General features: G+C 38.9%; 1 protein-coding gene across 2 annotated transcripts in view; it reads left to right on the plus strand.

The window, feature by feature from the left end:
- LOC113152830 overlaps positions 1-13126 on the plus strand; it is a 64148-nt gene extending 51022 nt beyond the window's left edge. For both annotated transcript variants that reach the window (XM_026346295.1, XM_026346296.1), the window contains exons 4-5: positions 3009-3214; positions 11594-13126. In XM_026346295.1, coding sequence (XP_026202080.1) covers positions 3009-3214; positions 11594-11795 — 408 coding nt within the window. In that variant the 3' untranslated portion in view covers positions 11796-13126. The remainder of the gene's footprint in view (positions 1-3008; positions 3215-11593) is intronic.
- The last annotated feature ends 1037 nt before the right edge of the window (positions 13127-14163 follow it).

The following is a 14163-nucleotide window of genomic DNA, read 5'->3' on the forward strand; positions in this document are numbered from 1 at the left end:
CCCATCCCTGACAATGTGTATGTGCTAGTGGATGTAGTTGTACTAAAGGAGAGGCAGTAATATGGAAAATATGAAGAAATTGTATTTGGGCTGACTGTCCAGCTATTAATAATGATTGTGTTTGGAAAAATAGTGTCCTACTTTCAGAATCTGTGGATCCAAATATTCCCAATAGGCCGAACCCTTCCTGTATTGATTGATTGGTATAGTGTTTAAAGGTCATAGTCATAAAACATGAGGATGTAATTAATAGACTGTGCATTTTAACCAATTGTTAATGTATGGATTGTTGACTTTTCAAGTTATAGCTTGCTCCTCAATCTGGTGTATGCATTACTACGTGTTATTTGAATTTGATATTAGATGCAGAGCAAATGTAATTTCTGATCAAAAAGCTTTCCTTACCAAAAAGGGGGAGGTAAGCTGGCCAAGCAATACATGCACTCCTACTTCCTTTAGGGAAGAGATGGGCCATTGTCTCTCCTCTTTTCATCTGAACCACAAGCCTCCAAAATAGTAAAAACATGCTTACATTCCATGCAGAGTCACTTAGACAAGACAGGCCTGCCTCCTTATGATTACTTTACTCATCATCCACATAGATAATTAATTTGGCTGAGGCAATACAATAACCATATAGAGCTGCTTTTAACACGATTCAAACTGGCTTGGCCTTGAAATGACTAAAAGCTGTGGTCCCACTCATGGATGTGACGCTAACAGCTTCATTTAACCATGCCTTTTCAGCATTGTCACTAAAATGTGTTCAATTGCTTTCAGTCTCCCAAACCTTAAGGACTGACCACCACATTTAGTCTCCTCTTAAAAGCTTGTGTTATTAGGTTCCATTCCCTAAATAACAAAAGAAAGCCTTCACTGTGTGGCAACACATTTGCTCTGTTGTTACCTTGGGAGCTGAGTTTATTCATATTTCCTCTAAGATTGAAAACATGTGTTTTGGTTTGTGAAGACATTTGTCTGAATGTCTAGGTTTTCTCTGGCAAAATGGATGGAATAAGCTTACATTTTGTTTTATCTCTAAAAGCCCTTTCACCAACCATAACTGGTTTGCATTATAAAACCAAGTGGAAAAAAGGTTTAACATTAACTGAATAATTATTTTGATAGAAATTTCAAAAGTAATAATTTCAGAATTATTAGTTGCCATGTTTAAAATGAACATAGACAAAATAGATGTTTTAATGTATTGACTAGTGTCTGATCTTAAGCTTTAGATTGTAAAATGTTGTGTTTAATAAGCGCAAGGTTCTTTTAAAATGGCTCAAAACCAATTGATCTACCAGGACAGGAGGGAACATGACATAAAAAGGCTGCAATGCTTATCTGACACACATAGATAGTTTGAAATTTAAAAACAGGTGTTTGGTTTTTATTTGGCTGCGCCACTGTTTCATCTTGAGAAAGAAAACTCACCGCAAAAGAACCCAATGTGAAAGGTAACCACAACCCAGTAATTTAATAACAGTGACTAAAATCAAAGGTGGAAAAAACTTCAGGTCTAAATGCATGTATCAGTTCCTTAAGAGCCTACTGACATAGCTCACTTGTGGAGGAGCAAGCCTAGACAGAAAGGGCTGAGTAATGAAGATGGATGCATTCTGTTATCAGGCAGCCACTTACTGGGGCCTGATGTAACCTTAAACATTGAGGATAGCTCAGTTGCACAAAGAGTCTAATTAATGAATAGCAGCCATGAAAGCGGACAAGGCAAGTGTGCATTTGCAGATGAATTCCAGACACTAATCAAACACTGTTCAAGTCATTTGGTTTATTTCCAGAGAGAGGCGATATTTGGCGAGGAGTTAAGGTAGTGTTTGCAAGCTCGCTTGATGAGCGCATGTATGCATGGGTGTTTTTTCTGTATGGGCCAGTGTGTGTCTTTGGGGTTTTTTTCACTTTATGTTTGAGTGTTTTATACAGTTGCTGAAGTGCAAAGTCTGTGGAACTGTATGTACAGAACATGTGTGAGGTTACATATTAAAAAAAAAAAAAAACAGGTGAATAGAATTAATGAGGACAAACTCCAACTAGTTAAATCATTAAGGAATAGGTTTCTATCTTTACATCAATATGCATCTAAATCTACCTGTAATTTTAAAAGCTGTTTTATAGACTCATGTATCATGATTACAGAGCTAGGATCTAATTATTGGAATGAAATAAAACTTAAGTAGTCCAAATAAATGCTTCACAGTGCAGTCATGACAGTAAAAGGAGAGGGCGCATATTGTGTGACAGCCTTCTGAAAGGGAGTTCAAGCTTGGCAAATGTCATGTGACTTTATGAATGTGTCCAATAACAGAAGTGCAACACAAGGAGGAGGAAAAAAGGTTATTTTGGAGGTTCAGCCATTCACAACCTCACAATATTTCACACTTTAACATATTGAAGTCTAGCAGATGTAATAATTACTGTGCAGACCTATGTTACCATCTATGTTTAGCATATTGGCATGTTAAAAGTTGCTAATTAGGGCTAACTAAGAAGTTCAGCCAAAGCATGATTTGTGTTTCTGCATCAAATCTATGCTGTACCTACAATGTAGACGTGGACCCTACACCATAGCCTGACATGCACCTCCTTTAGAAATGTAACTACACGTTGCTGCAACACAAACCCCAACTACTGTGATGGGTGTAACTCAGTATAGATCACTTTAACCAACATCTTCTCTGTTTGCTGCGTTGCAATAAATTTGCTGAAAGTAACTGCAATGCAACATCTACAAGCTCCAACTCCAGCTCTAACTGAGTTTAAGTCACTGGTGTTTGTAGTACACTGGAAAAAACCTGCCAACTACTAGTTAGGTGGTGTAATTGCAGAGTGACAGGTACAGGGACTAGTACTTAGTCTATGTGTATATTCGACACAGACGCATAAATCAAGCTCAGGACTTATGAGTGTTGCTCAATCCTGTTCAGTTTGCTGGTACAACAGTGATTGCGTCATGAGGACTCAGACTTGCATGTTGTTCTCTTGTTATTCAGTACCAGCTCCAGAGGAGATCTCCATGGTGGTCAGTTACCGTCCAGTGGCAGACATGGCTTGTGCTGATTACTGCATTGGTTTTGCTGGGTCTGGTGCCTTATGTTGTTTACTGCATGATGACCGCCTTCACCAATCCACCTCCACCTACCACCTTTAAAGTGGCAGCGGCCACTTTTGGTGTTCTCACAGAGATCCTGCTGATCAAGTGAGTATTTTATTTTGTACTCTGTGTTTATTAACCCTCATATCTGGACCTTTTAGAGTTTCCGAGCCTTATTAATATTAATATTAAGGATTCAAATGATGAATGTCTTTCTACTGTGGTTGTATTCTGGTCCTAAATGTGTTTTCATCTGCCAGATGAAAGCAACTTGTCATTTTTATGTGAGTTTGAAAACAAGAAGCAGTGACCGTCCATTTCACCCAAATAATCATCTCTGAAAACATGTTGTTGTCCGACCCCCAGCACCTTCCACCCATCTTGTTTTCATTTAGTCTTCTTTTCCATTTTAATAGTGCTAATTGGAACAATGCCTGCGGTTCTGTAAACCATTAGTAAATGAACAGCCTGTTTTTATTAACATCTAATCATCATAAACAATATGATTGGAAAGCAACATATGGCGAATACTGTGGTCAGATTACAAATACAGATTATGTAATCTGTAATTGCCTAAAGCGGTGACTGAATCAGGCTGCATATTACTAAAAATATTCATTACTTATAATTATGTTAGGAAAAAGAATGTTATTTTACAAATAAAACCATATTTTTTTGTGATGTGTGACTTTGGTGACTGACCTTAATCAACTGAATGTTAGGATTTAGTTCCCCTGCTTAATGAAATTCACTGTAAATTATGAATTTGCAGTAGTAAAAGCGATGTAACCATCCAATCATCCTAAACAGCTTTTTGTGCCGGTACCAAAACTAAAACTTTGTGTTCTACATCTCTCCTTCCTCCAGTATTTGTCTTAACAAAAAAGAGGCTGTTTGTAATTAACTCAACAAGGCTCGTAACTTTCCCCCCCATTAACTGCCTTTGCAAGGAATGTGGCTAGTGAACTTGTAATTAATAAATATGGCTGCACTAGTAATGTGCTTCTGCATCATTATCATGTTGTAGCCCTTATCCACGCTGGTAATGAGCTGCAATTTTTTGACAGGAAATTGGTTTGTTTACAACAAATTCAGCGGCTTCAGAGGAGCTACATTCTTGGCAGGAATCGGCTGCAGGTATTTGCTCATTGTTTGAAATGACAGAGGTTCAGGTAAATTGTCATGCTAACATTTAAGCTGCCGAAACATGAACAGTTTCTTAATGTGTTCAAAATAACTTAATGCATATGTTACTTTGAAGCTTCAAAGCCCAAATTCAGAAATGAAAATAGTTCAATCCGTGTCACAGATTAAGTACTGTGTGTTACAGGGAAGAGAAATGCTGTATACATGTCCGTCTGCTTAACACGCAGCTCGTGACACTGGAGGTATTCCGCTGCAGTAAACAGGTTTGCTGTCAAATGATGCTTACATTATTAATGGTACAGTAGGAAAGGTTTGGTGGGTGCTCTTATTAATATTGGTGGGCCTCACAGACCCGTGCCCCGTGGTGCTTGTGCTGTCTGGGATGTGCCAGCCTCCTGCTGCCCCCTGTCAGGGTGCATCTCAGTCACTTTTCAGCCCCAGGGTGGAAGTCCTTGTAAGGAGCAACCCCCTTGTCTGTCACCCACCACACAGCCTGTTAGTTTCTGGAACAGGGCTCGAAGACAAAGATAAACAGTTCAGAATGACCTTTTACTGTGCTGGACCCATGTTGAGTACTCATGTGATCGTTTACAATGACTCTCAATGAAATGGCAACGTGCAATAGGGCCTGCTTGATGGCGGCAGGGCTACAATCTTTTGCCACCACCCCAGTGATTAAGCGTCTGTGTCTCTTTTACCTGTTGTCAGTTTCCATGGTTACAACACTTCAGACACAACCAATCAAATACTATACTATGAAAATCAGTCATTAAAGGCCAGTTCTGTCATTTTTCTGGCCATCTTGTTAATATGTGTAGTTCTTTTTATTTGAGGCTTCTCCTCTGTTTCAATTGGAACTTGACTGGTCTCACAGACCAAAGTCCAAACAGATCAAACTACTGTATATTTGAGGGCGGGGGGGGGAAGTTGGATTAAGCCTTTTGGGGCCCATGTGAAATCAGTATGAAATTACTTGAAGTGGAGTTACGTGAGTCAACGTACAGCGTATGACTACAAGTTTGAAAAAGGGAAAAAAAAAAAAAAAATATTGCCTCTGCTAGAGGCTAGCAGCTCAAAACAAGCAAAACACACCTGAATCCGTGAATAGATGACTGTGATTAAGTTGCACTGTGAGTAATATAGGCAGCAGGTTTTGACATGTGGGGAAGAAAATCGTGTGGTATAAAGAGGAGTATAGAATTTGTTCTGCTGCATTGAATTTGATTTTTTTTTTTTTTTTTAACTTTTCATTGTGAGTCTGACAATGTTATAGGAGTACAATGCTAAACAGGAGGAGTACTCTTTTAATGAATAAGGCTACTAATATTTTATATTCTTCTAGTAGCAGCAAATGTCATGAAAAGACAAAAAGCAACAGTGAATTCATTGAAGTGGAGCCTGTGCAAAATCCCAATATGTTGTTCCTCTGTGCCACAGAGCTTCATTATTGTCCATAAACTATTAAAAACACATCAGTGAGCCACACTGGTTGACATGTTTCTTCATTAGCATGAGCACACACACATACACATACAAACTGCTGCTGTAAATACTCTGTGGAACACCAACCATGTATTCATCCAGAACTGAAAATAGTCCAAATGCACTCCTGCTTAATTAACATTAGTCAAGAATGTCACTGCCCAGCTGCTAAAGAAATACTAAGCTTTTAAAATGTAACTATACATTTGTGACCTGTTTTTAAAGATTGATGTCTCCAGCTGCAACTAATGGGCTTGGGATGGAGTGCCAACGACAGTGAGTTGAGAGATGGACACATTTTCAGTTTTAGTTCTCTCATGGGATTCGTTGACAGTTGCAGAGTCCACTTCTCTATCCATTAGGTCTGTTCCAGTGCCACTTAATATGATACACGGTATTTCTCACAATTTACTTATTCCAAATACAAAAGATCCTCACTTGAAAGTTCCTTATACACCTTAAATGTGACATTTGAAATTAAAACCGGTGTCTGTACACACACGCGACAAGACCCTGCTTCTCTTTAGTGGATCACACCACACCAGTTTGCACATTTTACTCATACAGCAGTTTTGGACCTGTTGTGTAGTGTTAACAGTCATCAAGGATCAGCCGTGCAACTCCAGCAAGATTTGATCAGTTTTATCTTAACTAATACTAATCCATCAAACTTTGTCTGGATCAGCCCTGATACAGTCTTTAGGACTGATACCTAATGAGTATATTTCTGCTCAGTTAAGTGTCTTAGTTAGTTACAAAAGGAGAAGAAATAGTCCTGCTTATTATGACACAGTAGAAGCAGCGAGAGCAAAGGGACCACAGCCTCCTTAGGTTCAAGTAACAAAAGCTGCTAAACAACATAACAAGATCCCCCTTCGAATTGTCCAAGGTCAGCATCATTTGTTCTACTTCCAAACTTCTTTAGATGAAACTTTCTCATTTCCATCTAAGTGTATCGCACTCTGGCTTCCCTTCAACACTCCAAAATAATCTTTTTCGTCGTCCTCCTCCTTGTGCTGCACTTCTGTTATTGGACACATTCACAAAGTCACATGACATTTGCCAGGCTTGAACTCCCTTTCAGAAGGCTGTCACACAATATGCGCCCTCTCCTTCTTTTACTGTCATGACAAGAGCTGCGGCGCGGAGACAGTGCCCTGACCATGCAGCTCTGCACTGTGAATTTTTATATGCCATTGCCTGGAGGTTAGAAACTCTCATTATGCCGTGTTAGATTTATTAAAATAGATTATGGAAATGTTAATTAAGTCATTAATTACATTATTTAAGCAGCATTGACAGATAAGGCAGTGTATGTGTGTGTGTGTGTGTGTGTGTATGTATGTATGTGTGTGGGTGAGGGGGGTGTCGAACTCCCTGGGTGGTTTAAAAGGATGTGATTGGTGACAAGGGACACTGTGGAGATGGCGTCTAACCGCTAACGCTGACATGATACAAAGTGGCCTACACTGCTCTCTCACCTCACGCTACTGTCTGCAGCAGTTTGCAGAGCTCCCTCAGGACGAGCAGCTCTTCGCCCTTTTGCTGACAGAAGTCCACACAAAGGTACAAATAGGCTTTTTGAGGCGATGACTGCACAGACGTTAAGAGAATTAGTGGACAAAGAGAGCACTGTGCATATTTTGCATTCTGCTTTACATTTTCCTGTGCAAGCATTTGAACAAAGCATTTGCTGTGACATCTGAGCAAAGGCCTCAAACCATATTTCCAAGCTGTTCCAAAAGAAAACACAACAGCACAATTGTACAATGAATTACCCACAAGTTGATACTATGGACTCTCTTATCTGTTGACAGTTTAGTTACCACAAAGCACAAGAAATGTGTTTTCCAATTCTCTGAGAATTGAGCTTTTCTTTGTCCCATCAAACCTATATTAAGGGAGGGAAAATTGCTCTGATCACACTTGATAAGAACAAATGATAGATGTTGTAAACAAGCAGAAAGCTTCAATTCTGATCTGAGCCATTGATTTGCCTCAGCAGACAATTACTATGTGGACTGAGGTTATGCATTCAGTCAATCTGCTGGAAGAGAGGGGATTTTTCTGTTTGCTATCCCATGCCTGACTTTGTACTGAACAGTTCCTAAAAATGTTAAACTGCATTTTATTACCTGTTATAGTTGGAAACATTCAGGTGGAAATAATGAGCATCAGGCTTGATTTCTACACTGTAAAAATAAATCTGGCATTTTTACGGAATAAAGCTGGCAGCTGTGGTAGCAAGAATAATTCTGTAGAAAATACGGTAAAAATTAAAACGACTTTACTGAACAATCTGTAAATTTTAACAGATACGTTTTTGCCAAATCTGTAGTAAATTACAATAAAAACTATTCAAAAAAATGTTACTGTCTATTTCAGTAGGTATGGTATGCAATGTTTTATGGCAGGCAGAAAAAAAACCTTTTATCAATGTTTTGACTATAAATTAATTAACATTAATAATAACATGTTCTATGTTCACTACAATGAAGTGGACTTAGCTACGTCATGCAAATCTTATTTTGAACAGCGAAATCTTATTTTTTAAATAGTAAAGTGCAGGTTTTTAGGAACATTTCAATGTTATTCTGAGATGGTTTAAATTATATTGGCTATTATAAGCAAGACTTACTCATGAGAACTTTTATTAGGGAGGGTATAAAAATAGTTCACACACTAATCACCCACAATAGTAAAATCATCTAACATTGTGTAGGTCACCCTCTTTCACTGTGCAGCTACACAGTCCCACATACAACAAACTGTGGTAAACGGTGTGTTTTTTCTGACAGCTGTCGGTCATGCTAAGCACTGAAATTTTCAGTTTGTGCTATAGTTGCTATAATGGCATTTTATTGTAATTGTACAAAATCTCATCTGTAAAATATAACAAATTTACTTATAAAATATAATAGTTTATGAAAAAAAAACACATTATTGTAACACATTTTGTAATTTGACTTTAATTGAGATGTTATTTCTATTACAGTTTAAAATACAATAATCAATTAATTACACATAGAAATGTGATTATTTTAACATATTCTTCTTTCCTTTACAATTAACAGTTTTGTTTGGTTAAATAGTTTAAATATTAAGTAAATATTACTGTAAATAAAACACAGCTTCTTTGTTTTTCTATTTACATTTTTAATATGTCATGATTCTACTGCACTTTACTGTTAATTTCATGACATTTTTTACAGTGTATGGTCCTCTGTGTTGTTGCTAGGCAGTAGTGAAAGGTGTATATCTTGATATTAAGTGGCCACTGATTGTAGAAAATGATACAGTAAGGCTGTCCAACCGCTCAGAGTCAAGCTGTCATGATTAGCTCAGTCGCAAACACCTAATGATAACTAACTTATTGCTGTGACAAAAATGCTCCAAGATGAATCACATGATGGAACTACAGCCAAGACTAAAATTTGCACCAAAGCACTATTGGTAAAACCTCATTCTTTTTTCTTTTTTTCAGTTTAATGTCTTTGAGTAATATTTGTTTGTGCCCTTGGTGAATAAAATTTTAGGTGTTTGAACATATACTCAATACTGCTCTGACATCACCCACAGCATCACACAATGCAAATTATCAGAGGTAGTTTGGCCAATCACCAGATTGTAACAGCAGAGTCGCCTAAGAAGAAACTGATCATTTGCATTAGCAAAAAAGGCTATCTACAGTGCCTATAATAAGTATTCATCCCCTTGGATGTTTCATCCTTTTATTGACATTATAAATCAATCATGGTCTATACAAGATGGTGACTTTGACAAAACAATTTCAGAAAAATACTTTAATAATTAAATTTTAAATATTAATTTATATTAATTTTAAAGTGAAAACAGGTTTCTTCAAAGTATTGTCAATTAAATAAAAATATGTAAGGTGAAATCAGTGTTTGCATTAATATTCACCCCTTTAAAATGACTGACCTAATCCAACAGAGGTCCAGATATTTGCTGCTAGTAGTCCCACAGTTAGTGAAATGAGGATCACCTGAGTGCAGTGAATGTGTCTCAAGTGATTGCAGTATAAAGACACTTGTGTCTGGAAGGTCCAGTGACTGGTTAATCAGTATTCCTGGCTTCCATTACACCATGAAGACAAAAGAACACTCCAAGCAACTCAGGGAACAGGTCATTGAAAAGCATAAGGCAGGATACAAAAACATCTACAAGGCACTGAACATCCCCCGGAGTTCAGTGAAATCCATCATCAAGAAATGGAAGGAATATGGCACATGTCTAAATCTGCCTAGAACAGGCCGTCCACAAAAACTGAGTGACTGTGCAAGAAGGAGATTAGTAAGAGAGGCCACTCAACACACGCTTCAGCAACTGAGATAGGAGAGACTGTACATACAACTGTTGCTCGGGTTCTTCACCAGTCAAGGTTTTATAGGAGAGTCACAAGGAGAAAGCCACTGTTGAAGAAAACCTGTGTTATATCAGGACTTGAGTTCATCAATAGGCATGTGAAAGACTCCATGGTCAAGTGGAAAAGGGTTCTTCGGTCTGATGAGACCAAAATGGTGCTTTTTGGCCATCAGACAAGTCGCTATGTTTGGCGCACACCAAACACTGCACGTCACTACAATCACATTGTCCCCACTGTGAAACACGGTGGTGGCAGCATCATAGTGTGGGGATGCTTCTTGGCAGCCTTGCCTTGAAGGCTTGTTAAGGTAGAGGGTAAGATCAATGCAGCAAAATATAAGACAATCCGGTTGGACAATCTTATTCGGTCGACAAGACAACTACGGCTTGGGAGAAGATTTGTTTTCCAGCAAGACAATGACACGAAGCATACAGCGAAAGCTACACAGAAATGATTTACCAACAATAAGGTGAATGTTCTTGAGTGGCCGAATCAGCTCAGCCCAGACATCAATTCAATAGAAAATTTGTGGATGGACTTTAAAAGTGCTGTTCACACCCTATCCCCACGCAACCTGACAGAGCTTGAGCAGCTTTGCAAAGAAGAATGGCAAAAAAATTCCAGTGTTCTGATGTGCAAGCCTAATTGAGACCTACATTCATTCATTGATCTACTGACAATGAAAAATGTTCTATATTCAAATATATTTCAGTTTTTCCCTACCAAACTGCTCCTGCCAATTAAAGTATGGTTTAGACAACTAAAAGTTCTTATTGTTAATTGTTTTTGTTTTAACAATGGATGAAATGACTGTGTCTACTGTAAGGTGAAATTCCATCTTCTGGTGAATATTGAGGGGTATAAAATAACATTTACAATATAAAATGTGTTGCTCATAGTAAAAAATTCATCCCTCAGCATTTTGCCCTTTTAAGCTGTTTTAAGGCCCACAGCTTTATGTTGTTCCTTCACTCTCACTACCCTTGTTTCCAGCCACAATAGACAGCAGTTTTCAGTGAAGAAGCTCTGATAAACTCGCTGTACATGATTCAGTGGCACATTCAGCTGCTACACAGCCAGATAATTTTTTTAAGGTTGGTGAAGACCCATATAGAGCAAGGAGAATGACTACTGAAGAGATCTTTGACTTGACCAAAAGATCAGCTATTGCAGGTTTAAAGGAATAGATCACATGTTGGATAAATACTGTAAATATACTGTAATATTGTTTTGGATACTTGACTGTATGGTCACGTCAAGTAAGTAGGCTAAGTGGCACCCTGGTTCAGGCAGGAGTTTCTACATGCACTGGAGACACAGTTAATAAGAGGAAAGGGATTTAATAATAAGATCAAGATTAGAATTATGTTATTAGACTAACAGTTATTTAGTATGAGTCTTAGTGTGAACATAGTCACAACCTCAGTCTGCTCTCCCTTAATGTTTGTACTCTCCTGGTGTTTCCTCAGGTGTCTGTCGAGCTACATCAGCAGTTGGTACCGGCAAGCTGAGCAGAGCTCCTTCACAGTCCAACCCAGAGGCTTTGAGGGGGACAGATTGAGCCCAGCCCGGTGTAGGACGACTTCAGCAGATACAGGTCATGCCGCAGCAGCAGCATCACACAGTCAAACGGACGAGAGGAAAGTGAATGTTAAAATCTGGATGTCTTAGCCTTTTCTGAACTGCTAACAGGAGGAGTATACAGATTTTGGGGTAAGAGTAAATCCTTTGGGTATTAGATGTGCCTAACAGCCATTCAAGATATCACAGTTTCAGTTTATCAGCATGGCATTTATGAAATCTTACACTTTAAAACCTATTTTTGAGGTGTCAGATATTCTTGTTTTCCCCTATGTGAAACCCTTTCGCTCTCACTTTATTCAGTGGATATATTCTCACATATTGCAAATTGATGATGGGGAAGAGAATGCACACCGCTTCCATGAGTGTGTTCAGGCTCAGAGAGGAGTAAAAAAAGCCTGAAATCACTCTCTTTCCTTAATGATGCCCACACAGAGACAATGGGGCGCCGTTCTGATTAGTGTCACCTGTCCTTGTGCATCTCATCAGCTCCATTATGGCTCTATCTCCCATGCTTCTTCTGCTAATTGAATAGCCTGTGAAGTGGTGACGAGCATGGGGGTGAGAGCACCGTCTGTCCCGCTGCTGCTTTAGAAATGAAAGTAAAGCTTCCCAGTGAGACACTCGTTCCTAAAACATGAACCATAGACCACAAGTAGCCCTCATGTTATATTTCCATGCTGTCATCCGTAGATTATCTTTAAATATAACAGCTTTGAAGGAACATTTTCTGTATGTGATGAGGCAGAGACTGTGCAATGCCCCACTTTTCTTTAGTGTATAAGGCAGAACTTTGATGATTGATATTGGCCAGAAGATGCTCAACAACAATGTATGAGTGTGTCTTTCAATATGTTCTGACTTCCACTCTCAATCCCGTATTTCCCATAATACAACCATTAGCATGTTTTTCTTTGTGTGCTCAGTACCATCATCTGTCATACATACCTTTAAATTTAAAGAGGTGGCTGTGGATGAGTTAGTAGAGCAATATGGCTGTTCGGTCCCCGGCTTGTCCTGGTCACATGTTAAAGTGTCCTTGGACAAGACACTGATCTCCTAAATAATAGCATCTTGAATTGTAGGTGTCCTCAACAAGTATTTCCACATGGGATCAATAAAGTATTTCAAAATATAAGATAATAAGATAATAATAGCATCCACATTATTTCCTCAGACATAGTTTTCATGGAGCCACAAGACATTGTACTAGTTCCACTTTAATGCATGCATATGCTCTGAATGTACTGTAAATAAATTCTCTTCTATATGTGTGTGAAACTCTCTGTATATTACTGTATATTCAATCATTATTTTCAATAACTGAAATGTGAATAACCCACTATGTTGTTCAAACCTTTTATACTTATGTGGAAACAAATAAAAAGTGGAGCAGGCTTCTATCTGCTGTTTATATTGAATGGTTTTCAGGTCTATGTGTATTTTAGTCCAAGAAAAATACATAAAATATTTTTCAGATCTGCAAAGAAAACCTTGAATTAAAAAAAGCAGTCTTTTATTTTGATTGTATAAACATTGCCAGCTGTGATGCAGGGCTGCAGTGTTGGTGCCTCTACTGCCAGGCAGGAGCTCTGTTGTTATCTGCATGTGCTTAAGGCACAGCTAATGTAAAAAGATCCTCCTCACTCTGCTGTGCTCTGCTAGCAGTGAGCTCTGCAGGCTTATCCTGCTCAGTCCCTTTCCGTTTTACCTCTCGGTCACAGTCAAGTGACTCTCAGCTGTGCACCACCTCAGATCGGGCCTTTCTATGGACAGAATAGAAGAAGTACAGCAGTATCTCACACTGCGGTATCTGGTAAATGCCACAACAGGATTGCAGAAGCTTCCCAGTGTCCCCATGCCTGTATGGCTCCGGGGCTTAATGTGTGTATGTGGGGCCAGATGGACACTTTCATGAGTGTATGAGTGTGGATTATTCTGCCGGCTACATCTGGGGCTCCACATGGTACAGCAGACTGCAGTAAGAGAGGCAGGTGGGCACGTGGGGAGGGCACCCCTCCACTGGGCTGTCTTACATCTATACCCACCGACAGGGCATTGCTGCAAATGGCAGCTCGAAAGGTTACAAGAGCATCCTGAAAGACAAATGCCTCTCTGAATCCTAGCTGGTATGACCTCGTCTGTCTTTACCTTCTCGTCTGACAATGACAACAGCAGCCTTTTGTTTCCAGTTCTACCATTTGAAAAGTGAAAAGTGAAAAGTTCTTTCCATTAAATTTACTTGGGATTTTTTTGTCCAAAACACTATCCCCATATGAATCCATTTGGTATCCATTTGGGTAGAGTGTCTTGCTCAAGGACTCTTGTTAATGTGACCAAGACGAGCCAGGGATTGCACTGCCACTCCCTGTGATTAATGGCCTACCTACTCTACCTCCTGAGCTACAGCTGTCCCATAATATAAGCATGCTACCACCATCATCACATTATGTTCTGA

The sequence above is a fragment of the Anabas testudineus genome, chromosome 4 (assembly GCF_900324465.2).
Source record: "Anabas testudineus chromosome 4, fAnaTes1.2, whole genome shotgun sequence".
Classification (NCBI taxonomy): domain Eukaryota; kingdom Metazoa; phylum Chordata; class Actinopteri; order Anabantiformes; family Anabantidae; genus Anabas; species Anabas testudineus.